Source organism: Pteronotus mesoamericanus, unplaced genomic scaffold (assembly GCF_021234165.1).
Source record: "Pteronotus mesoamericanus isolate MK-2021 breed Mesoamerican mustached bat unplaced genomic scaffold, CSHL_Meso_final scaffold_99, whole genome shotgun sequence".
In the NCBI taxonomy this organism is placed as follows: domain Eukaryota; kingdom Metazoa; phylum Chordata; class Mammalia; order Chiroptera; family Mormoopidae; genus Pteronotus; species Pteronotus mesoamericanus.
The window spans coordinates 15,277,729-15,304,262 of record NW_026555330.1 but is presented as its reverse complement, the minus strand read 5'-3'; the positions used below and the strand labels follow the sequence as shown (position 1 = coordinate 15,304,262).

The following is a 26,534-nucleotide window of genomic DNA, read 5'->3' as shown; positions in this document are numbered from 1 at the left end:
GGCCCGGTTCCCGTGTTCTGCCTCCCGTCACCCCAGAGGCCTCCGGGACTGGGCGCCCCGCCTTCCCCCAGGCCTGCGGGTCCCCCAGGGCCACGGTCTGCCACGCGGTCCGTGACGGGTACCGGAAGCACCTGGGCAGGCACCACCGTAACCGGCCTGGAACGCCGCAGCTCCTGGGAGGCATGTGGCCCTCATGCCGGGGGGCTTTTTAGGAAAAAGCCTTTGGCTTTGGACTTTTATTTCACCGACTGGCTACTCTGCGCGACCCCACCCGCGGGGACGGGGTCCGCGGGCCCTCACCTTGTGCGCACAGGCTGCGCGGCGCTCCTGCTTGGCCTTCATCTCGGCCAGCAGCCCACTGCCCATCACTTGCACGCCGTACCGCCGGCTGCCCTGCGGGCTGGCCTTGCCGTCACCGGGCTCCGGCCGCCCCGCCTCGTCCCCCGGGCTCTCGTCAAGGCTCTCGGGCGTCTTCGCCTCCTCCGTCCGCTCCGAGCTGCCGTTGGGCTCCGCCGGCTTCGGATCCCTCCTGGGCGGGTCCGCGGCTGGGCTCCGGGCCACCCCCTTCGGCGAGGACGGCTCATCCGCCATCAAGACCGTCGGGGGCCGCTCGGATTTGGACCGGGCTTTGATCAGGCTGAGGAAGCCGCTCCTCCGAGACTCCCGCTTCTTCCGCTCATCGCCCCCGTCGCCGGGCTCGTGGGGCTCGGGGCCTCGCGCCGACGCTCGCCTGCAACTCAAAGGGGGCGCTGCTGCAGCTACTGTGACTCCCGTCCCAGCCAGAGTCAGCCCAAAGGGGGACGCGGGGCGGGCGGGGGGTGCTGCTGCCACGGCAGCCACTCTAAAGCGCTGGGAGGCCACCGGGAGTCGCTGTGCGCGGGACACGGGGCGGGAGGGGGACAGCGTCCCCACCCCCCAGGAGGGCGCGCTCAGGCCCCCGCGGGCGAGGCCAAGCGGAGGTGGGAGGGCTGGGGGCAGAGAGGGGCCGTTCACGCTGAACACCGAAGTGCTCTGGCCGAGGGCCAGGGGCGCCCCGCACGCCGGCTGCCTCCCGACTCGGCGGGGCCGGCTGCCTGGCTGGCTGGTGCCCAGCGGTGTCCTCGTCACCCTCTAAAGCCCTTCCCCGATCGCTGGACCACCGCTGAAGTCCCACCCTTCTCTGCGCCGCCCCAAAGGGACAGCTGAGTCCTTGCTTTCAAGTCACGCCACCGGGAGAGGCCGCCGAGCGGAAAGACAGGCCGCACGAGTTTCCAGGGTCACTGTGACGCCAGCATCCGGCGCTGACAGACCCGCAGGTACCGCGTGGCTGAGCGGGAGGGAAAGAGCCAAGTGTGTGTGCGCACGTGGGCACGTGTGTGGCGCCTGCGTGTGAGAGCGTGCTTGCCTGTGGGTATCTATCCGGTGGCAGTGGGAGCTAAATGACCATCCTCTGTCATTAGTAGGGAGTCGCTAATTATAGCTACTATCGGAAACTGGAAAACAGGAAACTGCACGTTATTAAGGAATTTGGAGACAAAATACAAAAATAAACAGCTAAAGGAATAAGAATTACTGCCTCTGGGGAACAGGGAAAGAAACAAGAAGTTCTTTTTTTTTTCTTTTCTTTTGGTCAAAAGTTTCCTAGAACATCTGACATTTTAAATCACGAGCAAGTCAAACTCTGATGTTCCAACACCCTTCATGCTACCCCAGGGTCGGCCGTGAGCCCAGCCCCGCACGCAGCCAGCTGGCCGCCCCGTTTGGATATAACAAAATGAGATGGAACAAACGCTCCTCGTCCGCTCGTCACTATCTGACGGAAACCGACGTCTCCAGCTCCGTGTGTACGGGGACATCGCAGAGCCCTCCCAGGGCAGCATCTTTGTAGAAAGCGGATTCTGCGCCTTGGAAAGAGCTGCCGGCTCGCGTTCGGAGCCCCCCGAAAAGGCCGCCGGCAGTGAGGAAGCCCCCCTGGGGCAGGGCGTCGACCCCCCCCACTAACTACACGCCCCTTAGCGAGGTTTAGGAAGAAGGAGCCCGCGGGGGGACCTGTGGCTCACGGGCACCGCACTGAGACCGCGGGCCGGCGCATCGCACAGCCCCGGGCACGCACGTTGGGGTTGCGGTGGAAAACAAGACCCAGCGCGGCGGGTGGGGAGCCGCCTCTGACGGGGCACAGGGCGGGAAAGCAGACCGGTCAGAGGGCCCCCCCGGCCCCCGGGGCTCTGTTTGCGTGGGTGCTGCGTAAACCTCCGACATCGAGAACCTGCTGGTCCATCCCGAGCTGGGAAACCAACCACCCAGCCGAGCTCTCCAAGGGTCCTGTGCCCTCGGACGTGCACGGGGACGGAGAGAGAAGTGTCGAGAAAGAGCGACGAACTGGGGGCTGGGGAGCCGCCGAGGGAGGGCTTCCAAGGGCAAATGACATTTCGGTTGCCTCCTGGGGGGCAGGAGACTAGAATCTTCCCAAGGACAGCGCGCCCCGCTTCGAGGCCAGCGTCAGGCAGACAGCCGGTGCCGAAGCTCAGCGCGCCAGGGCCAGTGACGTCGGGCCCTCACGTGTGTGGCACTGGGGAGGGAGCATCCAGGAGTCAGGGGTTTCAGCTGTCGGAGGCCACGGCCCGGAGACAGGAACGGCCCCCGTGATCGCGGGCGACTGAGCGTTCTGGACGCTTCCAGACCAGCACCCGGCCCTCGTCCCGGCCCGGAGCCCGCGGACGTTCTCAGCCGGCAGGTCTGGGGCGAGGCTGGGGCCGGGCCTCCCCAGCGAGGTCCCAGCTGCAGGGAGGTAGCTGGCCCGGGGGGCCCGTTTTGCAAACCATCCGAGTAGTATATCCCCCTGGAGAGATACACCGCTGCCTAAAATAAAGGCGCCTCCCTGTGCACCGTGCAAGGGTAGCGCTCGCCATGTGAGTGCGAATGGAGCAGCGTTTTCGGTGGCGACTCGGCACTCACATTTTGGTCACCTTCTTGGTGAAGAATTCATCCACCCCTTCGTCCACTCGCCCCATGAGGCCGTTCTGCTCGCCGTCCGGGGGCGCGGCGGTCGCAGTGCAGACCTGCAAACCAAAACGTGCCGCGCTGACCGCCGACGGCCTGCTCACGGCGCGGCGGCGATGCGGCCCGGGGACCGCCCGCTGAGACCGGAGGGGGCCACGTGTCCAAGCGTGAGAAGGGCAGAGGGAACAAACGAGGGAGGCGGGAGGAACCAAGGCCGGGGGGAGGGTCGCAGCTGCTGGCGCCTCAGAAGCTGCTCGGACCCAACAGGCTGCGAAGAGATGAGTGTTTCTTTTTCTTTAAACCCTCACCTGAGGACATGTTTTACTGATTTTAGAGGAAGAGGCAGAGAGAGAGAAACATCGATGGGTCGCCTCCGGTACATGCCCGGCCGGGGGTCGGACCCGCCACCGTTGGGTGTGCGGGACCGTGCCTGGCCCACGGAGCACCCGGCCCGCACGCTGCCTTCCGCCGCCCCAGCGGCCATGGCTCCCCGAGTGCGAAGACCAGCGATTGCTTCCCGGGGCGAGGAGAGGCCCGAAGCTCCGCCTCTGACTCTGAGGCGAGGGAGGAGGGCCCTTCCCTGCTCATGCCATGAGGCAGTGCCATTTTGAGACCCAAGCCAGAGGGACTCTCCCAACACGAAAAAGAGCAAAGTCACAGGCCCCTCCCACTGATGCACAAAGAGGGGAAACCCTGACGGAAAACCAGAGCGGCTGGGAAGGAAGCAGCCCCGGCTGGGCCTGCGGACTCTGTCGCTGCAGGTCGAGCTCAAGCTCGGAAAGGGGGCCGAGGGCGGGCGGAGCCTGCTCGGTCCTAGGGAGACACAGAAACCAGCAAGTCACTCGCCGCGACCACCACGAGGCCCGAAGGCGGCGCAGCCTCCTCCTGCGCAGCTGCAAGGCGGCTGCGGGTGCCTCGCCGAGCCATTCCGCGCGGAAGCGCCCTGAGAACTGCCAGTGCCGTGACGTCCTAAAGCAGCGGGTTTTCCCTGTGACCCCAGGGCTCAGCGCTCCAGGCTCGGGAAGAGCTGGCCCCGGGCGGACCCACGGCCGGACTCCCCGCCCAGGACGCAGCCTGGCCGCAGACAGACCCCGGGAGGGAGCGCCGGGGCGCCCACCCTGCAGGCCGGCGCGGCTGCAGGCAAAGCTACAACCTCCCCAGGATGCACGCAGGACCCTCCTCCGCCGGACACCGCCTTCCTCCCCTCCGTCCCTTCTTGTTTTTCTAACGTGTAAAGAAAAGTGCACACCGCCCTCTTTCCCTGGCCACCGCCTCATGCCTCAGACAAGTCAGACCACGAATGACCCCCACGCGGAATGGGCCACAGGGGAACTGTTTCTGTGGTGACCTTCTAGAACCTTCTCCAACCTGACATGTGCTCTCTCTCTCACTTAAAAGGAAAGGGGAAAATTCCTCTACGACGTCACAGCGCGCTAACCTCCCGGGGCCGGGGGGCGGTCAGGAGGGAAGGCGGGTCTACAGGGAGAGAAAGTCCCGTCCCCCCAGCCCCCTCCCCAGCAGGGAAGCCGCTGGCCCCAGGCCCTCGGGGACACGCCAGTGCGGGGGCGGGCGAGTCCGGAGCTCGGCAGAGGGCAGGGGCCGTCACGGGAGGTGGGAGCCGCGGGTTAGATGGCGCCACCTGAGTGCCCCACTGAAGGCCACGCCGTGGGGGGAGGGGACGAAGGCGTGACAACTCCAAGGCCACAGAATCGCCGCTCAGGAAGGACGAGCCTTCTCGTCCAGTGACCGCTGACATCAGGCGCGACGCCACGTGTCCACGGGACCAGGTGCGGAGTGGCCAGGCCGGGCAGCTCTGGGGGGGGACGAGCCAGAAAGGAGAGGTGGGAGCAGGGACGGGACGCGAGACAGCGGGTCAAAGAAGCCGCTCCAGGGGGTCTGGCTGAGGGAGGGGAGACCCGTGAACCAGAGACCCCGGGGAGACGTGCTCCCGGCACGAACGCTGCCGTCCCCGCCTGCGGTGGAGCAGGCAGGGCCGCCGGGCACCCCGCAGGCAGAGCCCGCTGCCGACAGCCCCCGATCACAGACACATCCGTTGCTGGCTATTGTCAACGTTTTTACACTCAGATGCTGTGAAATTGTACAGAGGTGGCCTGCTCTTCTCCGCCACGTGACAGGGGCTTTGCTAGGGACTTGCGAGGACAACCCTGTACTGAAAAGGTGGACACTGCGGTGCTGGCTTTTCCAGCACCGTCGAGCACCAAGTGGAGCCCTCCTGCAGGAACGTCGCACGCACGGGCGGTGCGCCCCCTCGCGGAGGCCCCTCGCCCGGGGCTCCCCGTCCCCCCATGCCCCCGCCCGCCCCCACCTACCGCCGCCTGGGTGGGCTGCTGCTTCTTGTGGCGCCTGGGCCTCAGCTTGGTGAAGTGCTCCAGCTTCCTCCCCTCCTCGGACGGCAGCTCCGCGATGAAGCCGGAGCCCCGCCTGTCGGGTCGGCTGGACAGGAAAGGCGGGTCCTCGATGTGAATCGGCACCTCTTCCAGCGCCTTGTCCAGGTCGAACTCCATTTCTACAAGAGAGCAACGCCCGAGACCCACGCTCACTGCAGAGGCAGATAAAAACGTCCTGAAAGTGCCGGAGCCCCTCACGGAGCAGCCGACAGCCGCCCACAGGGCACCTGCCTTTCTCGGCACCGGCCGGTCCAGAGCCCCGCGCAGGGGCGAGGCCCCGGTGGGCAGAGGGCTCAGACACTCACCGAAGGCCCTGGACACCGGCCGCAGCATCCGGCTGTGGATCGTCTTCCTCTTGGACTTGGGGGTCATCTAGCGACAGAACACAGACAGCGCTGAGTCAGGCGCTCACACGGAACGTGCCCTCGAACTGGGAGGAGCGCCCGGGACCCACTGTTCCAGCTCAGGGTGGCTGCGCCTCCTTGGGGGACGGGTGGCACCCTCGGACGCCCGACTGGAGAGACGGGACCCACGCGTCTCTAAGGGCAGGGGGTTCTCGAAGGCCCGGCCAACGTGTCTCCCTGCCCACCCCGAACCAGCCCCATCCTGATGACACAGAATCCGCTCCGCGCTGCCGTGAGGGTATCCATGTGGCTATAAAGGCGGAGATGGAAGGACTGGGAAGTCAGTTCCTAAAAACCAGAAACACAACTATTCCCTCTCTGCTACCGCAGCGACGGCGGCGCCAGCAGCTGAAGGTCACGTCGGCCACCGCGGCCGTTTGCCGGGTTTGCGTCCTGTTCCCACCACCCAGGTTTCCATCTTTGCGCTGCGGGCTCAGCCGCGCGACGGCTCGGGGTCCGCATCCGCCCTCACTTCTCAGGAAGATGTCGCCGGTCCTGCCAGGCCCTTGAAACACGGGGCCAAAACCCGAACGATGGCCGGAGCGTCGGCAGGGCGGCTCCCCGGCGCAGCGTCCTGTCGGCTGCCGAGCCTGCGGGGGGCGCCGCTCCGGCCTCCGCAGGGTCTCACACGCGTCAGAGCTGGAAGGGGCTGTGGTCGCCGGTGACGCAGATTCGAAGGAGGGCGCGGAGGCGCGGACACGGTGCCCCCGGAGCAGGCCCAGGGACGGACACAGGAAGGCGGCCGCGCCCCTCCGGCCACAGCGCCCGCCCTCCGACACCGACGGTGGGTCTCGGCGATGACTGACCGGCCGACACTGGTTGAAACTGGTGTTTGTATAAACGAAGGGACCACAGCGCAAAGGCTTCCCCTGCATTTAACAGGTTGTCATCTAAGCCTTTCTAAGAAAGAAGGGAAGGGAGGAGGGGAGGGGAGGGGAGGGGAGGGGAGGGGGAGGGGAGGGGAGGAGGAGGGAAGGGAAGGGAAGGGAAGGGAAGGGAAGGGAAAGGAAAGGAAAGGAAAGGAAAGGAAAGGACAAGAACAAGAAAAAAGACCCACAAGGTGGATAAACTCTTTGGTTCAAAGAACGAATTGGTTCATGCTGACCTTCCAGGAAGACAGCTGTACAGTCGACAGTTTTATGCCAGTTCTACTAATAACATCCTTCGGCTGCGACTATTATTTATTGCGGAGAGGAAAGGGATGCACGACTAGGTCCCGCTGCGGGCCGGCTTTCCCGAGGTCCTTCCAGGGCTGCGCAGGGAGCGCCGCTGACCGGGCCGGACGTCGGGCTCGCTCCACGCAGGGGCGGGGCGGGGGCGCAGCGCCGGCCGCTCTCCCCAGACCAGCCCTGCGGCTGGCGGAAGCGGGGAGCCGCCCGGCTGGGCCAGTCCTCAGTAAAATCTCCGAATGCAATCGCTCCTCCGGAGACACAAGGGACCCAAATTAGGCTGCGTTTACGCAGGAAAACGCCTTCGGCCTTCCTCCCACTTCGTGCGCAGCCGTGATTCAGAAAAGGGTCCCGGAGCAGCTGGGGGTGTGAGTTCCCACCCGTCCACTCAGGCGGTCGCGACGGAGCAGAGGTTTCAAACGCACGGTGGGAAGTGTCCTCCAAAGTTTTTTCCTGGATTTTATAGTGTTCCCGGCAAAAACTGCCCTCACGTTTCCTACCGAACCCTTCATAACAGGCCACAAACACATGACAATTACCGATATTTCTGACACGTCACAATTTGTTAAACATGTGAAAAGGAACACACAGAATTATACGTATAAGAATCCATACAGTATATAACCTATGGAAATAACACGAAAGATACAGAGAGGGGCTGCTTTACGGACTGGCGCCCATCAGTAATGGGTCACTGAGCTCGACCTAACTTTACAGAAGGACGGAGACACGCGCGGGACCTTCAGCGGGACCTTCAGGCTCCCTGGGCACCAAGAGCGCGCTCTACGGCCGCCAAGCCCGGAGCTCGGCGCGGCGCGCGTGCGCTCCCAGCCCTTGGGGCCTCTCCCCGGCTCTTCGCGCCCCTGTGGGTCCCGCAGGCGCGCCCTGGGGCGAGGTCACAGCCACGGGACACGGTTCCCTCCTCACAAACTGACTGCTTTCTGTCTCTTCCTCTCCTGGGGTTTAAGGGCGGCCGTGAAGAGAAAAGGATGGACTTATTTCCCGCACACCTTTCTTTCCTTTCGTTAGAATGTTTCCTTCCGTCACAGTTTTACAGAGAACATGGCCGTGCTTGGTCTAATTCCTGGGTCCCCGTGACGTGCGAGCCACCGCGAGAGGAAACGGGGGTGAGCCGGGTCCCCGCCCCCGTGTGCGCGTCGTCCTGCTTCTGCGCCAGCTGGTTCGAGTCCCCAGCCGGCCCTGCGGCGACACGCAGCCGCCCGGGAAAGCCCCTGGCTCCACGTCATCTGTGGGACGGGATTCTCTTCCCGTTTTGTGCCAAGACGAAAGGGCGAGTCTTCCCAGCCTGTGTCTCCGTCCTCCTCCGCCTGCCCCACGCCCGTCCGTCCGCGCCTCCGTGTCTTCTGGTCGGAGAAATCACAGGTCGCGATGGGCCGCCCCGGGGGTCGGCACTGAAGCGGAGGCGGGCGCAGCGGAGGCCGCGACACAGCTCACCCGCCGCCCCCGGCCCGCACAGCACGGCTTCAGCTTTAAAAGCGCGTCCGACGAGCATTGCGAAGTAATTTTCAATCCATGTCTTCAGGACTCTGAGGAACCATGTGGCAAATCCTTTCAAACGCAACCGTAGAAAGGAAACCCCAAAGTACAGACTCCGTCTCGCTCTGACATCACAAGCCACCTGTCAATCTGCAGGGTGGGGACCCCGTCCTTCCGGAGCCTGGAGCCCCGGAACCCCACGCCCCGATCCGGTCCTCATGACGGATCTACAGCTGCCCCCCCTGAGCTCACGAGCAACAGGCTCGCCTCTCCCCCGAGCAAAGGGCTGGCACCAGGACCTCACAAGCAACACTTCTTTCCCCACTAAACTCTCTTTTAACATGTACTTTCTAGACACGAACTTTTTTAAAAAAAACAAGACAGGAGTTAAATTGTTTCTATCACCACAAAAATAGGAGGGAGTTGCTTACTTCTTCATTTTACCAAGTTTGCACAAAGAATAATAAACAGCCCTCTCACTCCAAGCTCAAGAATCCTAATTACTTTCCTTTCCCTTGAGTTTAACAAAACAAAACAAAACAAAAAGCTGGTTAAAAAAAAAAAAAAAAAGACACCCAAAGCCATTGCGAAGCAGGTTAGTAAGGTTCTCGCAACACAAGAAGGGGCCGCGATGCCCATGACCTATAACCCTGGGAGACGAGCAGAACTGGCCGTTTAGGTCGCTGGGCCGTCCCCGGGGACGCAACGCGGGCTGCTCCCCTCCCGGCGCGCACACCCGCCGCAGCCGCACCGCCTGCTGCCGCACACAGCCGCGGCGTCTGCCATCCGTGGCCTCTTTTCTGGCTGAGCCGTCCCGTGAAACCCAGCCTTGTCCGTACGTCGCCGCCTGCTCCGTCCAGGGCCCACGGGCGGCGGCGGCGGGACAGCGTCCTGGGGCACAGCCAGGTGGCGCGGAAGCACACAGACAGGGTGGTGCAGCCTCGGGCAGCGGGAACAGCGGAGCCGCCAAATACTTACACTTGTGCAGCAGAGGGTCTCCATGCAGCAAAAAGAAAGGGAGAGAGTATGAATGGAAGAGGAAACAAGCAACAGCGTTACAAGAGCAGGGCGGGGGAGGGGCGGGAGCCGCATTCACAAGCACAGGAGCAGCTAGAGGCCTCAGAGCCAGGGAAGGGGGCGGGGGCGAGGCCGGAGCAGGGTGGTTCAAGGCTGCTTGTGGGCAGAAGCCCCGCGACAGCTGGAAATCGCAGAACCTCTTAGACACGTTACCCTTTTTGCTACATGTGTGCGAAGTGCCATCGACCAACCCCGCCTGGGGGACAGAGACAGCGTGGGCGCCACAGGCACGCGGCCGACCAGGCGCTGCGTGGGCATCAGCCAGCCCCCAGGGCTCTGGTCCTGGGCCAGGGCCGGTCCCAGGAGCAGAGCGGGGCCGTGCGCCGTGGGCCGGGCCGGACAGCGCCTGTGGGCGGCCTCCCAGCGCCTCACGAGCTGGTCGGGGCTGCGAGGATCAGTGACATCAGTGACGCGGGTATGCCGCCCGCCCTCCGGTGCCGGGGCAGGGAGCCCGCGACGGGGACAAGGTGAGCATCCCTGGGAGGGAAGGCCAGCCGGGTTCCGTCTCGTCCTCGTCTGGACCCAAACAGCGCCTGACACGGGCCGGGGCTCCAGAACCTGCTGTGAGCCGGGGGGCAACCGCTGTGCCCAACACGACCGGCCTTCACAGACAAGAAACCTGCCGCCGCGGCAGCACGCCCTCCACAGGGGGCGGGCGGACAGGCAGAGGCGGCCCCTCCCGTCAGGTGTGCTGACTCTCAGGAAGGTCTTCTCCAACGCCCTCCTTTCCCGTCTCAGGTCAGACGGATAAAGGCTTCCTCACGGACCGGGGCCCCCCCCCGGCCCCTAAACTCATCAAAGACGCCCCACGCCTACTCCCGAACCTGTTTCTCTCAACATTTTCAAAGTTACCACAAAAACTTAAAAAGGTGTAAGGATGGTATAATAAATGCAAGCGTACGCTTCACGTAGATTCCTTAATTATTAACACTTTGCAGCATTACTTTATGGGAAGCTCTCCACCGGCAACCAATTCTGGAAGAGATCGCGACATAACTGTCTGTTCTTGGAATTACCGTTCAGAGATGAGTTCACTTAGTAACGGTGGGTACTTGAAAATGCAGTGATTGGTTTAAAAATAGCATTTGATCAAGGCAAATGTATGCTTGCTGAATTTTAATCTGTATTAAAAAAAAACTTAAAATTTTTACATTGGAATTTGAGGCTGAATTTGTTAAGGGAGAGTAATCGTTGCTTCGCCACTGGAGAAAGGCCTCACGCGACATGTCCTGCAAAACGCAAGCCTCTCGCCACCCCTTCCCCGGGAAGGAACGGTGCGTCGACGGCCGCTCCCCCGCGTAACGCTCATCTGACACGCATTGAAATAACGGGCAGAACTCTTGCGCTTAGGGAGCTGGCGACGCGTGAGGAGCACACGCCGCCCGGCCCCCAGCGGGCACACGGACTAAGCCCTGCACGGCCAGGGTTTGGAAGGCTGCGGGGGGACACATGAACGGTGTGGAGAAACTCATCCGTGGACTGTGGCCTGCAGCCCCCGCACCCCCGGGGCCGAGGACGAGCAAGGCTGCAGGCGGGCGGGGAGGCCTTCTGTGAGGCAGCGCCTGCCTCCCCGTGGTCTGCGCCCGCGGCAACTCCAGGTAAACACACGTCCCGGCTCAACACGGAGGCCCGTGCGCTGGAGTGATAAGAGGCACCTAGGAAGGCTCATTAATCACTGTCGCCACCCGAATAGCACGCGGCGAGGCGGCCAACAGTGGGCGCGCTCGTTTCAAACAATGGGAAATAGCGAAGCGGGTCACACCGTAGACACAGTTGTTCCCCACGATGTTTAAAGGCTGCGCGGGCTCACGCCGGGGTTGGGCAGCAACATGCCTTTCCTGTGTGCTTCTATTTCGATGTTAATTGTATCTGGCGTCAGTAAGGAGGTATTTTACATACGACGATGCAGTCTAATAAATCCAACTCAAAGTTTCATTCAGTCGTCAAGAAGCAGCCCCTAGGACCGCCACAGGCTGGCGACAGCGTGCTCAGCGCCCAGCTGCCTGCGCGCAGGTGCCCCGGGCACCCTGGACAAGCGCGGCAGCTCCCTAGGCCCAGCTCCCAGGGCGCGGGGAAGAAAACGGGGAGATGAGGTGCCCGACAGGGAGAAAGAGATGCCCGGAACCTCCGCTAGTCTGTTCAAGAGATGCTCACAAAAGCAGCGAGCAGTTGTCATGAACATCACACACAAAAAACGCCCGATCTGTCAACAGTCTTGACTCTGTCAGTGGAAGGCTGGGGATGAGTATCTGTGACTTTCGAAACGCTCCAGGGAAAGGGTCGCAGGGACTTGGGCCGTAAACAGGCACTTCAGGTAATAATAAAACGGCAGCATCTCCCGAAGCAGAGCCTGCGACCGCGCTCCGGCGCCGCCTGTCGGCTCACAACTCCCCGCGAGGAGGCCTGTGTGCACACAGGCACCCGTGCGTCGGAGACTTTCCTACACGCCGCGCAGTCGACCTGGTGTCCTCGCTTCGTGGGCCACGTAAGACACAAATGCCACCAAGGAAAGCTCATTGAGAAACCCAAAGCAAAGTCAACCTCTCGCCCTGTGACATCGGCACCCCAGACGTTGTTTTAAACGGCCCCATGTGCGGGTCACAACTCGAAGCGCGGAGCAGTCGGTGACTAGAAACAAGTGCTGGCTGCTGTAACCGCGGAAGGCGGCTGCGCGGGCCACCGCACGCGCCCTGCAGACAGGCCGTGAGTGTGCGCCGCTGGCCGAGGGCCAGGCGCCCCGAGCTCAGGACACGGACTCCCTCTCGGAGGGGGACCCACGGCCGGGGTGGGTGGTGCCGTCTTGGGTGGCCGGGACCCACGTTTGGACAGGGAGCGCACAGAAAATAACCGCAGCGCGGAATCCGCGGACACGCACTTCCTCCACAAACACCCTCTCTTCCATTAACCTAACTGCAAACTTAGCTCCGGTTTTCTCCTCTTTAACAATTCATCAGCCTCGTTAAAACGACGACGAAAGATGAAATTTGTTAGAACAGGAGGAAAAGCGATTTTCATGACAAAAAACGTGCTCGCGTAAGAGTTTGTGTTTTTGCGGCGAGCTCTGCCTTGTGTCTCCGTCGCCCGCTCAGCCCCAGGGAGGCCGCCACCGTCCCCGGAGCCGGCAGGTGCTCCTGTCCCCAAGGGCCCTGCCGGCCGCCCTGGCCGCCTGAGCCCGGGCAAGATCTCCTCAGTGGCCGTCCTCAGGGCGCCGTTCAGAGGGGCCTCCGCCGGCCCTGCCTCCTGAGTCACGGCAGCAAGACGCTGTCATGCGTGCGGGGTGCCCGCCACCGGCGAGCGTCCCTGTTGGTCCCCGCGATGGTCCAGTCTCTGCATTTTCAAAAGCGATTCCTCTCCTCCACCCTCTTTCCTTCAAGAGAACAGCCTTTGTCTTTCTTTCAGGTAACAGACCCAAACTGATCCGTCAAACGAACACTAAGTTCATACAACGTAAAACCCGGCAGGTGGCTAAGCCGGCCCTTCCTAAGCAGCACTCCCTCCTCCAGAACCAGCCGGCGCGCAAGCCCAGGAGGACACACCGTGCCAGCCGACGCTTCCCCAGCTCCTTCCGGCTGGCACGCGACCGAGGCGCTCCGGCGGGAACGCGGTGTGTAGTTACTTCAAAATTTTTAACTCAAGTAATTTCCCATATTTGGCCATGTATAATACGCACTTTTTTTTTTTGCCCAAGTTTTTGAGGGGAAAATAAGGGTGCATGTTAGACATGCCTATAATGATTACATACCATGGATATAATAATCCCGTGTATTGTGCGCACAAAACGTGGGTGCGTGTTATACACAGCAAAATGCGGGCGTTTTCTTTTAGGGCCAGCCTAAGAGCTTCTAGAATAATTACCGTTTGACTTCAGAGTGTCCGACTTCTATTGCCTCAAAATGTAAACAGAATTTAAAATACGTATTAAACATATGTTTACAACATACTGGAGAGGCAAGTTTAAAAAAAAACCTTGGTAATTCACTCAACGTGCACCAGACATATCCATAAGTTGATGTAGTTGCATAGAGCGCTGGGCCGTCTTTAATCACACTAGAACGTCACCTGAAATCTGGGGTTCTGTGGCACCTCTGGCTCTCTGGGCCAGGCTCCTTGAGTATGACAGCGTTTTACCTAGAAGGCACGTAGCTATTTTATGCACAGTCTTTAAAAGATCAAAGTGGTTTATAAATAAGAAACGACTTCAAGCATTGCATTTTCTTGTAGGCTAGAAATATAACGTCGGCCGTGTGAGATCCTTGATTTTCGAAGTTAAAAACAGATACTATTCCTCAGCAGCGGCCCATGTCAGACTTACTGTAACCAGAGGCTGACTTAGACACGTGTGGGCACGTGAGCCGTCCAAACCCGGACTCGCCAGCGCCTTCCCAGATTATGAGGGATTACTGAAAAATGAGTATTTTAGTAAAACATACAAGGATTGAATAGAGAGAAACACCTATGGGATACAAAGGCACATGCAACCGTTTTTGTGGTAAAGTGAGAAGTAACTGCGCTGAGAATACAAATTTTGAAATAATGAACTAAAGGTTGAAGTAAAATTGTCCTCAGAGGGAAAAAAAAAAAAGCGCCCGTAATCCGAACACAGCGGTGACGCGGCCAGAGGGAGACGCGGCGGCGAGGCGGCCAGTGGGGAGGCGTCAGGCCCCCCGCGGCGGGAGGGACGCTGTCGGGAGGAAACAGAATGGAACCCACAGGAAATGCAAATCATGTCTATCCCAAGATGTGTTCAAAAAAAACAAAACAACACGAGAAGCAGCCGCAGAGACAAAACACGATGGGATCAAGAAAGAGGGAGTCACCCTACACACTTCACTCGGGAAAAGTCCTTCCCACATTTTCTTAATGACTTCTTTATGTAACAATATTCTCCTTCGAAAACAACCTTTTCAAGTTACATAGTCACCCTGTCCTCGTTACTCTTAGGAATGTCCCCACTGTGGCCACAGAGACAGGGCCAGGTTTTACATGCAGCGAAATGTTCCGCTTTTCTTCGGGACGGGGGCGGTGGGGATTCTCTTTAAGGGAAGTTTTACAAAATTACAGAGAAAGGGTGAGGCAGCGGCCTTCGCGGGGACCTGCAGGTTTACGGCCTCTGCAGAGCAACCCTTGCTGAGAGCACCGTCTCTGGGGGAGCTTTCTCTGTCTGGACGTACAGGCAGGAAGACTTTGGAAAGGCCCAGCGGCCCGGGCGGGGCGGGGCGGGGCGGGAGCCTTACCATGCAGGTGTCCAGGTCCTCCAGCCGCTCCACCTCCGTGAGCTCCTCCGCCGCCGGCAGGGGGCGCTTCGCGGGCTTCCCGTCAGCCAGCTCCGCGTCCGGGGCCTCGGGCGCGACGGTGGCCCTGCTCCGCCGGCTGAAGTGCTCCGTCTGGGGAGTTAACACAGCACAAATCAACCGCCGGCGGGGGACGCGCGGGGCCGGACTCCCGGGGAAGGCCCGCGGCGACTGCGGTTGGGGACCACTCTCCCCGCACTCCCGCAGGGCGAACGCACCGCTTCGGGATCTTTCTCCAGAGGGCAGACTGTTCTGCCTGAGGAGGGACATCTCCTTTTCCTAAAAAATGTCTTCAGGTTTTATTTTTTGGAAAAAAAAATTTTCGCCACGCGGGCGCACACATGCACAACACAGGCATGTCTTTGGTCTCCTGAAGCGGTGTCGTGCCCCTTTTCCTGAAGCTGGTGGGATCTAATTCAGCCCTTCAATATCCACAACAACCACACGATTCTATCCACCGGGAGGCGTGACAACCTTCCGGACAGAAAAGGCCCTTTCTTTATACATTTTCTATGTGAAATGTAAAAAGAGAGAAAGTCAATACTTTCTGAGGAATTAAGTTCTTCGGGAAAGACAAAGCGCGAGCCATCCCAACGCTCGGCGGGGCCGCGTCGTGCCGCCACGACGCCCGAGGCCCAGTGCCCGCGCCGCCCGCGGGCCTTTGAGAGACTCTCGGGAGCTGCGCTCATCCGCAAACTTCTCTGTAAAGAACGCGCTACTGACTTTGTTTCTGCTTATTTAAAAAAAATATTTACAAAGTCTGAATCAGGAGCTCCGAACCGCGACGTAGCTCTTCACTGTGGCACGAACTAGAAGTTCGTCTCTCAAATGCTTGGTTAATAAACCAGTGTTTTACATTTCCAATGGGCCACACGCTAACATGTTGGTAAGATGCCATCAGTAGAGAAAGTCAGAAACGCAGCCGGCGTGTGCAGAGGGTGGCCACGTGAAACTGCTCTAGAAGCTTCTGCACGGCCCCCTTGGTTGCTGAGCTAACACCGCCTCGGACCAGCCCCGTCCGCTGGCGGGCCGGCCGCAGCCCGCAGCCGAGCGGCGCCGGCGGGGGGGGCCTGGCTTGTCTTCCAGGTTTGGGAGGGCCGCCTCCCGTGTTTTCCTGAAGCGCATTTTTCCAAACACTCATGTTGGGTGTCTCCGGGGACGCAGCTGTCGCTGTCCCCTCGTGCTGGTGTCCTCCCTCCTCCCCCGACGACCCGTCCGCCTGACGTTTTCCTCTGGAGAAAAGTCGTGGCCCCCTCAGGAGATTTCTACCGCGCCGGCTCGCTGACGTGCGAGACACGCAGCTTTCTGGTCCTCGGCGCCCGGCGTCCGAGAACCGTGAGGGAGCCGGTCCCCCGGAGGGGCTGGACACGAAGGCCCTGCCCAGAGAAGGACCGGTCGCTGCAGGGAGACGCTGACCTTTGCCCCCGGGACAGCCCAGCCGCTGTCCGGCCCCAGGATGTGGTGGTTTCGCTCTTACATTGTCTTTGGGCTCCACACGTTCCCCACCCCCCTTTCCAGACGAGTCCACTCTCCAATCGTGTCAGAAACCAAGGACAGGAGCCCAGGTAAATGAAAAACATGGGAAGCAACCTTAGTCTTAGTCTTAGGGGGCGGGAGAAGGCGCGGGGGCCTAAATGGTGATGGGCGGAGACCCGACCTGGGGCGGCCAACACACAGCACGCAGACGACGCGCCGTGAACCTGTGCCCCTGGAACCTGCACGGTGCTGTGAGCCACTGTCGCCCCCATCCACTCCATATGGAGGGAATAAAATAAAGTGAATGATATAGATAAACAATAAACAAATACATCTTATTTTTAGATCTCGGTCTCCTTCCGTCACCTCTCCCCGACGCTGGCCAGCATCGTAAACGGACAGGACGTCCGGATGCCGCCGCTTCCGCTCTCCCCTGATTCCCTCTGCTGAGCGTCTCAGACGCTCCCTAGAAGGGACACGGGAGGGGAAGGGGGACATCTGGGGTCTTCACCCCGAAAGATGCAAAAGCGCAGACCGTGGGAGAGAGCCCACCCGCCTTGCCAGCGGCGCCCCGCATCCCCGCGTCCCCGCGTCCCTGCAGACAGACACGGGGTGCCGCTCAGGCGGCCTGGCACTCACCAGCTTCTGGTGGCAGTGCGAAAGGGCGTCCAGGATTTCGTCCACGATTCGGTCGGACAGGAAGGAGGCCACTGTCAGCTTCACCTCGCTGTGGAGAGAGGAAAGGCAGGGCACGCGCTAGCGGAGGCAGGGGAGGCGCCGCCCGCACTGGGCGCCACGCAGGCCAGGCCGGCGAGCGGACGGGGGATGTGCGCGCAGGGACGAGGGCTTCCAAAAATAAGCCTTCAGCGCTGCCATAAACACACAGGTAACAGGCGGCCTTTACCAGCGCGGCCGGCCTCTGCCCTCTCAAGGCTCACGGCTTAGCGGCAGAAGTGGAAACATCTGGATCAAGTCCGATGTAATGGGAACCACATGCCCGTGTGGCCGGGAACAATCCGCCCATTGACAGAAGCGAACACACACAGGGCTGCGGCGCACGACGCAGGTCCCGTCCCCGGGCGAAGCCCGGCCGGTGGCTTCAGCCGCACTCCCCCGCCGGCTAGGACCCTGCCCGCAAGTCACGTGGCAGCTGGGCCGCCGCGCCTGCCCTGACTCACCGCCTTCCCCAAGAACAGTTACGCAGCCATGGTTGTCCTGTCTTTTATGAACAAACATCGCCAAAATGTCCAATTTGAGTGTCTCTTGTCCTGACTTTAAAAAGCTGCCCAGACAGCCCTGGCCGCGTGGCTCGGCTGGTTGGAGCGTCATCCCAGGCTCGAGTCCACTCAGGCGCATACAGGAGTTTCTTTCTCACATCAACGTCTCTCTCTCTTCCTCTCTCTCCAAAATCAATAAAAATAAATCCTTGGGTGAGGATTAGACAAAAAAAAGAAATTCTTTTACAAAGGTGCCCAGACAACAGGAAGTGGCTGGCACTGTGCACTCATAGACAACTCAGCCTCCGAGGTTTCGGCCAGAGAGCTGGTAGGATAGTGAGCACTGTGGCTATTTGCTGTCGCCACGAATTCAAATTCCACATGTGTCCCCAGCCTGAAACGCTGCATAAACGCACACGCGCACGTCCGTGTGTGGTGCACGTGAAGGCCCATGTGCTGCCGACGTTTCTCTCCTATTCCAGCATCGCCTCCCAAGCTCAGGTTGGATTTTAAAGTCAACAGCTTTGAAGTTTTTAGCACAGGGGAAGGGCTTACCAAATGGATGTTATTTAATTGTAAAACGGAAGTTGAAACGGTCTTTGTGTAACAGGGAGAACCGTTTCAGAGCTGAAGGCACGAATTTGCACGGAAGTTTCCCTGCCCAGGAACGTGTCCAATGCAGCGCGTGGGAGTAATGAAAGCGCTGAGGCTTTGATGCCTGCATTAAAAATTCACCTGGGCAGAAGATAAAGGGACGCTTCTCTCCGTTCTGTCTCTCCGACGAGTCTCAGGAGCTCTGTGGTTTACCTAACACTTCATTATCCCACAGGTGTCCGCGGATAAGATTCACCGGGTCTCTGGTTGGAAGCACAGGTTGCTGGGTCCCGGCCAGACTTGCAGAGGGGCCGGAATCCAATCGCCGCCAAGTACCTTCTCTGATGCTTCGGAGGCACGTTCGGGAACTTGACTTCCTCATGAAACCGCAGAGTCAGTAGCCGCTCTTTTCCTCCCTTCCCCCCCCCCCCCCCCCCCCGTCTCTGAGTGACAAGGACGGCTCCTGCGTTTCACGTTGCAGCACAAAAAGGTTCCTAAATGAGCCCTATTGAAGGCCTCGGCCTGGCCGGCATTCCGCTGCGCGACGCCGGGCTCGCTCCCTGGCGGCGGAATGGCCCTCCGCGCAATTTCAGTGGAAATGACTGAACCGGTATGGGCGCCCGTGCACACGGATGTGCGCATACCTGCACGTGTTTGCGCCTGTGTGGGGGCATGTGCGTGACATGTGTGTGCAAGCGTGTGCATGTGTGCGCGCATCCCGTCGGCGCCCAGGGTCCTGCATGACAAGGCCCCCAGGAGGGGTGAGCGACTTCTAACCGACCACGGGAGCCGGGACTTGCACGCTGCTCCTGTCCTTCAGAACCGGCCCGTTTTCGAGGGGAGCGAGCCCGTCTGACACCACTTACACTCCAGCGAAGCCATCACGTCACGCAGGCCCTGCTGGTGGTTCGGTCCACTGTTCCCAGAGATGGCGGTCAATACAGTTTTCTCCTTAGTACTTACAGGGCTTCAGCAGCAGTTTTCAAACTGTAAGCTGTAGAGACACACACCTAGGAAGGGCTGGAGCTCATCCACACGCTGGTCCATGGGGTCCGACAAACCAGCGCAGTGTTCTTTAAATTTCTCAAGTCCTTCCCGTTGTCTTACAACTCAGCTAAAAAGAGGCTAAAATCTATTATCTTAAAAAAAAGGCCCCCACAGACAGGCCAGCTGCCCAGAGAGCCGGGCGCGGCTGCCGCAGGGGCCTCCGCGCTCCACGCTCCGCGCTCGGCTGGCAGGGGGCCGGCCGCGGGTTTCCAGATTGTACGTAATTTGGGGCTTATTTTGATTTTCACTCTCATTTTTCTTGCAGGCTGTCATTCAGCGACGTTATTTCATGTTGGCATCACTCGCGACTTTTCAAACAAAGGTCTGGTATTTGTGCTGCGCCTAAACGTCGAGATTCAGAAACGGTTACAATGGGAAGCTTACGACGTTCCTGAAGTGGGGGTTTGTCCTGCGAGTCCCCAAGCGAGAAACAGGAGGAGAGTGGCTGAGCTTCCCCGAAAGGCCCGCGACAGCCCTGGTCTCGGCATAAAGATCCCGACAAGCGGGGGGCTGATCTGAAGCAGAAATCGCCCTGCACCGTCCAGAGCCCCGTCGGAATACTGGCAGCGTCACCGAGCCACCGCCAGAGGCCAGCGGGACCGTGCCACGGGCCGCGCCGCGCTCACACGCTGTGCGTTCTCGAGCCCCGACGGTTCCGAGGGCGGGGGCGGACGGAGCTCAGTCCTTGATGAGCCGCTTTCGACAGCAAAAGACAGGTTTTGGCAGCAGGAAAAAGTGGGGCTACAAACACATGTCCTCCCGTGAAAAACAAGCCACCTGAGAGAGCAGGGCTGCGCACTCCTCAGGAACACGCCCCACCTGCGGCTGTCCTGCCCGGGAGTGCGGACAGGGACACCGCGCAGAGTCCCGGCCACAGGACACACCACACCCCCCGCCCCCGCCGCGGGGCCGCGGGACCCGGGGGCACACGCACCTGATTTTGTTGAGGATGTCCACGCCGGACTGCTCCAGGAGGACGTTCCTGGCGAAGGTCCGGGGCACGGAGACCTTCTCGGCGCTGGCCTGGAGCAGGTCCTGCCGCAGGCGGGCCTCCCTCAGCACGTGGGGGCACAGGCTCTCCGCGGCGTCCACCATGGCCTCCAGCAGCGCCTGCAACGCAGCCCAGTGAGGCGCAGGTGGGACCGCGGCGGTGCCGCCGCCGTCCACGGAGGCCCCGGGACGCGGCCGAGTTCCCTTCCCCTTTGGCCTCCGAGGAAACACGCCCCGGCCCCGGGCAGGCACAGGCCGGCGCTGGTGAACTGCCCGTCAGTGCGTGGCGACTCCCTGGCCCCCCTCGGACAGAGCTAAGTCAGGCCGGATGAGCCCCAGACCGAAAGCGGGTCGCCGGCCCTGCAGCGCCCCCTGGGAGCGAGCGAGCGAGCGAGCGAGCGGTGACAACCTGCACAGTCCCTGCACCCTCGTCTGCCGACCCGTGTCTAAGGCCTCTGGCTGCCCTACAGGTGACGGCGGCACGACTTCGACTCCGTGAAAGGGAACGTCAGCCTGCCCCGGGGTCGCGCCCAACGGATATTTTGCGGCGAGTCCTCCGGCCGCCGGCTCTCGCCGGCTCTGACCGACGGCAGAACACAGCCCGTTGCGCTCGAGGAAGCCATTTCACTCTCAGTTTCCTTTGATCTAACAGCCTGGGAAGGGAAGGTGGATGTTGGCAACCCCGTTTGATAGATGCGGAAAGTAGGGTTCCGGCTGGCGGCTTGCTCGGGGTCACCCGGCTGGTTGCTGGCTAAAGGGACCGGGGACTTGGGCCTGCTGTTTCCTCGCTGGCCCAGAGGAGCGTCCCATTCCATTCTCCTCATTTTCTGCCATTAACCCCGCCCCCATTCCCATTCCCCGGGTCAGTGGCACCTAAGGCCTCCGTGGCGACCTTCCGGTGACAGGGATGATGGAAAGGGGGCAGCGTGACTAGACCGTTACAACGGGGCCCTGACCACATCTTTGTGTGCCGCCCCCCGCTCAGCTCCTTCACCGCAACCTCCTCCGAGGCCCCTGGCCCTGCACCCCCAGCCCGGTCCCTCACCCGTCCTCCCCCGGCTCCCAGCCGCCGCCCGCGTCCCGATGAGTCTCAGCCGAATGCCCTCGCCTGCAGCCACCAACGTGAGAGGTACGACACGCACGTTCCCACGTGGACTTCCTCCCGTGGAAAGGGCGCTGAACACGTCTCTTCCTTCCCCGGCTCCCCCCGCCCCGCCAAACAACTACTACAGCAGCAAATCAGCCGTCCTTGCCAAGGTTTCAAGGGGGGACCCCAAAGGAGGTCAGAAGCTTGTACATCTCCCGAAATGCCACCTGCTCCGACCTCCTCCACGGCCTCTACCTCTAAAGCATTAAATTTCCTCACAAGGGCGCGTACACCAAACCGCTCCTCATCAGCACAGGGGAGGCGTCCCTGGGACATCTGGTCACAGCCTAGCTCTCCAGCCCCGGTCCTGGTCACAGCTGCATGGTCTCCATTCTGACAGATGCAACCATGACGTCAAATGTGGCGGTTTCCCTTCGCAACACAAAGCCTTGTGGTGAGACGCACACCACCTGGCAGGGACGCGTCCCCACAATTCCCATGGACGCCCGCGACCCCGTTCTCCTGTCTACGGGCGGGAGCGTGCCTCCGGGCGTGGACCAAGCCTGGCACGGCAGGACAGTCCAGATCACGGTCCCCTGCCCCTGGGGCTGCTGGGAAAACCCAAAACAACGCCAACCACTCCCTAACGCCCCGCCAGCGCGTGGGCCGACCCCGGCCGGCCGCCCCAGCTGCAGCGCTCACACCGGAAGCTTCACGCGTGGGCGGCACATCCAAGGCGGCGCCGCACTCAGAGCTGAGAAGATGGGCCGTCAGCGCGGCCTGCCGGCCACACGGGGCCATCGAGTGCTCCCAACGCGGCCTGCGCCACAGAGAGACCGAACCCTGGGTTTTGTTTAATCGACTTAAATTTAAATGAGCACAGGTCTGGTCACCATCAGACCAACAACACAGGTCTCCTGTCGACCAACCGGGATAAAGCCAGGCTGTCACCTGCTGCTGCTCGCCAACATAAACAACCACGCCTAGTATTTCATTTGCATTTCTTTTTAATTTTACGGCACAAAATAGGTGTTACTGTTGTTGCTCCATAGGTTGATCAGATAAAGAGGATTAATACCCTTAGCACAGCAGCCTCCCTCGAGGTTGACAAATTCCATGTCCACACCAAAGCTCTGAAATCGCTCTTCCTTGTGCTTGGGAAACACCGTGTGCAGGAAACTGAGAACAGTCAGGGCCGTCTTCCGGCCAGACAGGGCGAACCCGGCCAAATTCCAGCCTACGCCCCTCGGGCCTCATTTCCTGACTCAACCGAAACTGACCAGCGAAGTGTTTCACCGTTTCAGCCCTGAGTGAAATCAAGAATTTCCAAGGCCAACACAAGCACTGTTAAAATTTCAGTCCAGGAGGGAAAAATAAATGTTTCTTTTATGTTAAAACGTTCAAATCTCCCTGATTCCTCCATTGCCCCGGGAACACATGTTAGTACCAAGAAAAGGAAAAACCGAGAGTTGTTTTAAAATACCTCAAACAGGCCGGTCCAGAGAAAAGATCACCTCCTCTCAGAGGACGAATTTTCCAGGCTGACTGCTCCCTCCCCAGGAAGTTTGCTAAGAGGGCGGGCCCCGCCGGCCATTTCTTTTTCTTTCTTGGAATAATATTTTTTCTTTTGGAAAGATGGCTCAAGGAGGTATTTAAAATTATTCCTGTGCCCTATGCGAAGGGCCTCCCGCTGGGCCTCGCGCAGGACGACCAGCATGAAAGCTGGGAGAGCCCTGAGCATCTGGGGAACGGCGCGGGGCCGCGGGCAGCGGCAAACCCGCGGCCGCGGCCGGGCCTCTGGGTCCCGTTTTCTAACTCACCATAACAACAGTGTGTTTTTATAAAAACACTCCATCCACGGCAGCGTTCAAGAGTGTAACACGTTAAGTTGAGAGAATTTGGGAAAGAGCGAAAGCACACTTGTAGCCAGAAAAATGTGATAATAGCCGTGAAATAAATAAGGACCCTCGTCGTTTAATAAGAAACTGAATACTGATGGCAGTAAAAATACATGTTTCCTACATAAGCTGAAGAAAACCAAGGCATTGGGAGGCTATATAAAGAGACAAATTGAAATTTTAAAAAAACAGTAAAACAGCCCCGGCTGGTGTGGCTCAGGGGATTGAGCACCAGCCTATGAACCAAAAGGTCCCCGGTTCGATTCCCAGCCAGGGCACAGGCCTGGGTCGTGGGCCAGGTCCCCAGCAGGGGGCATGCAAGTGGCAACCACACATGCATATTTCTCTCCCTCTCTTTCCTCCCTTTCCCTCTCTAAAAAGTAAATAAATAAAACCTTACCAAAAAAAAACCCAGTAAAACAACTGAAAGGAAACAGACTAGGCTGGCTGCAGGCCCCTGAAAGCCTTCTGGTGCCCAGGGAAAAGGAAACTGGCTGGTGAGATTTCCCTAAGAAGCTGTGGCTGAAGATTTGCTGCAAAGGGCAAGGAGCCTGAAACCCAAAAGGACGGAGAGTGGAGAAGCCAAGCGCGTGAGGAACAGAAGGAAGGGCCGTTTGGGAGCTGGGACCCCGGAGGCTCCCGGGAGAGGGGAGCCCCGGCCTGTGAGGACGCCGATGCGCGGGGACGCGGGCCCCCGGCTTGGGGCGGGAAGCGGGGCATCCAAACGTGTGGGGGTGGCTGTTCACAGGAAGATATTCGGGGTCCTAAACACATTTATACCATTTCCGGCTTGTGAAAAACCAGGCCTTCTCCCGCTCCCTCCCAGCAGGGCCTCGCTAGCCAGAGCCGGTCGCCAGGGCACGCGAGGCGGCGGACCACGGGCGCGCACAGCTCGCGGCGGGGACCTGTCCGCGGGGCAGAGGGGGCGCGGGCGGGGGGTCCCCGCTGCCACGGGCCGCGCGGGTCCGAGGCTCGCCCAGCCGTCTCATAAGAGCAGTTCTCACAAATGCTTCACAGGGGCAAGCAGGCGATACGCGCAAGCACGTGATTCACAAAAGAAGAAACAGAGATGGACAACCCAGCAACTGATGCGTCGCGGGGAACTAATTCCCCCAGGAGGGTTCGCAGAAACGAGAAAATTGCTGCGCCGTCTCTGAGGCCACGGACGTACCGCCCCGGCCACGGGGCTCCTGAAGCTGGCCGTTCCCTGGGTGACAGGGGTGTCTCCTGTAACAACGTGACTCAGGGGGGCTCCCAGGTGATGGCGGGTCACGGGAAAGACTGAGCCAGCACGCGACACCTGGAATGCTCGGCCCGGCCCCCGACCTTGAGAAGGGAAAGGGGCTTTGCGATGGAGCAGGTGACAGACAGGCCTGTGCAGGATCCCGGAGTCGGGGTTCGGAGAGCGTGCGGGCGGGCGGGGAGCCCGCGGTGAGGCCCCAGAGAGGCCGTGGGAGCTCAGGCCCCTCCCACCCACCTGCCCTGCGCATCGCAAGTGTCTGACGGTCACCTGCGTCCTCTAACGAACAGGTAACTGTGGGCTCCGTGAGCGGCTCCAGCCGATGAGTCGAGCCTGAGGCAGCGCGTGACCCACAGCCAGATCCACAGCCAGATCTGACCAGATCCACAGCCACTGGTCAGAAGCACAGGGGACACTGGACTTGTGCTGGCACCTGAAGGGGACAACCTTGCGGGACGGAGCCCCTCCCCGTGGGACCTGACGTTGTCTCGGGGGGACGGTGCCAGAATGGGGTCACATGCAGGTGACGGCGTGGCGGGGACACCGCCGCTCCTGGTGGCTGGCGCGTCAGAGCGAAGGGTTTGGTGAGAAAGTAAAGGAGACGCTCAGGAGGGGGACTGAGGACCGGAACACGCTGGGGCGCCCACACGACGGATGCTGCGGCGCCACCAAGTGACGATGAGGCCGCGCTGCTCTGGGCTCGCGTTCCCGAGGCTGTCCCGAGCTCCCGGGCCAGTGCGGTGCGGCCGCGCTGCCCACGCCAAGTCGCGGGCGGGCGCAGGACACCGGACGCGCTGAGTGCTCGGGAGGACGCTCTGTTTGGGATCGCAAGGGGTGGTTGTTTCTTTAAATACACTTGTTGTTATTGTTGTTTAAGTATTTCACAAAGGACTTTCATTTTACAGTCAAAAATAAGTAAGGGACCATGGCGGCCCTGTGTAGGAAGCATCCTTATATATTCCACCCTCACGGAGGACAGAAAACAAGCACTATTAGCTGAGAAATGACCTGGCGGAACCGGGCTGGCCACGCGGTCCTTTCTCTACGGCTTGTGTCCGCCCCGCACGGTTCAAAGCAGCCAGGACTGCGGGAGGCACGAGCGGCGCATGGAGCCTCCACACCACACGCATGGGGGGACGGGGCTTCAGCCTGAAGAGCCCACCGCACTTTCTCCCTCGCTGGTTGAAGTTATGGAGCGATCGGCACCCTGCAAAGTTACTACTGAGTCGCACAGCCAGCTGTTTGCCGAGCAAAACAGTCCGCACGATGCTAGGAACTTAGGGCTTTCCAAGGCGCCCTCGGGGGGGCAGATTAGACACGGCGCCAGCCTTCTGAGCGTGGGGCTCCCCCGGCGTGGCTGTCCCCTGCAGTTGCCCTAAGAGGAAGCTGGGCTCCCGCCGCCCTGCTGCCTGGAACTCAGAGGCTGCCCTCGGGCGGGGGGCCGGCAGACAGGCCTCTCTCTGCCACTGCGGGTGCCTGGGGCCCCGCTCCGACCCCGCCCCGCCTCCCAGCCGCCCCATCCACCTGTCCGCTGCCCCCCTCCACTTGGCAGTGCACAGACGGGCTTCCGGGAGCGGATCCCCTCTCCCGTGCCGCAGGCTACACACCCATCACTCTCTGGCCGGGGGCCCCTGGCCCCCGTGAGGGCCACTGAGAGATTTACCATCGAGGGTGAACTGGCTCCCGACGGGTCTTCTTGATCTCGTCATAGAAGAAGTTATTCCAAAGCTTATAAAAGAAGCCGGAAAAGGCCCAGGGCTCCCTTTGGATGCCCATGCAGGCGTGTGCAGGTGAGCACACGCACACGCACGCAAGCCACGGCATGAGGTGCGACTCTACGCAGCGCAGGCCTGACGCATCGTGTTCCAAAACAACGGAAGCCACGAACCTTGAGCTGCTCGTCGACCACTCTCGTCACCTCTCCGGCCATGGACTCCAGCGTCTCCTGGATGGGGCTGGACAGCAGGCCGCCGGCTCCCGCCCACGACGCGCTGCCCACGTGGTACAGGTTTGGTAACAGCTGTAAGAAGAATAACAAGGAACCTCTCCGTGGTATTTACATACGCACCCAAGTCCTTGCAGGGCCAGCAAAAAGGGCAGAGAGATATTATCAGGCACGGCAGTTTCTGATGAAAGGCCCTTTGGACAGGTTAGTAAACT

General features: G+C 60.6%; 1 protein-coding gene across 2 annotated transcripts in view; it reads right to left on the bottom strand.

Annotated features, from left to right (window-relative positions):
* The window catches only part of CARMIL1 (capping protein regulator and myosin 1 linker 1), a 138,929-nt gene that overhangs the window by 14,143 nt on the left and 98,252 nt on the right, over positions 1–26,534 (bottom strand). For both annotated transcript variants that reach the window (XM_054564707.1, XM_054564708.1), the window contains exons 26-33: positions 26,263–26,394; positions 20,094–20,269; positions 16,941–17,028; positions 14,769–14,918; positions 5,693–5,759; positions 5,310–5,506; positions 2,935–3,038; positions 301–730 (exon numbers count right to left, since the gene is read on the bottom strand). In XM_054564707.1, coding sequence (XP_054420682.1) covers positions 301–730; positions 2,935–3,038; positions 5,310–5,506; positions 5,693–5,759; positions 14,769–14,918; positions 16,941–17,028; positions 20,094–20,269; positions 26,263–26,394 — 1,344 coding nt within the window. The remainder of the gene's footprint in view (positions 1–300; positions 731–2,934; positions 3,039–5,309; positions 5,507–5,692; positions 5,760–14,768; positions 14,919–16,940; positions 17,029–20,093; positions 20,270–26,262; positions 26,395–26,534) is intronic.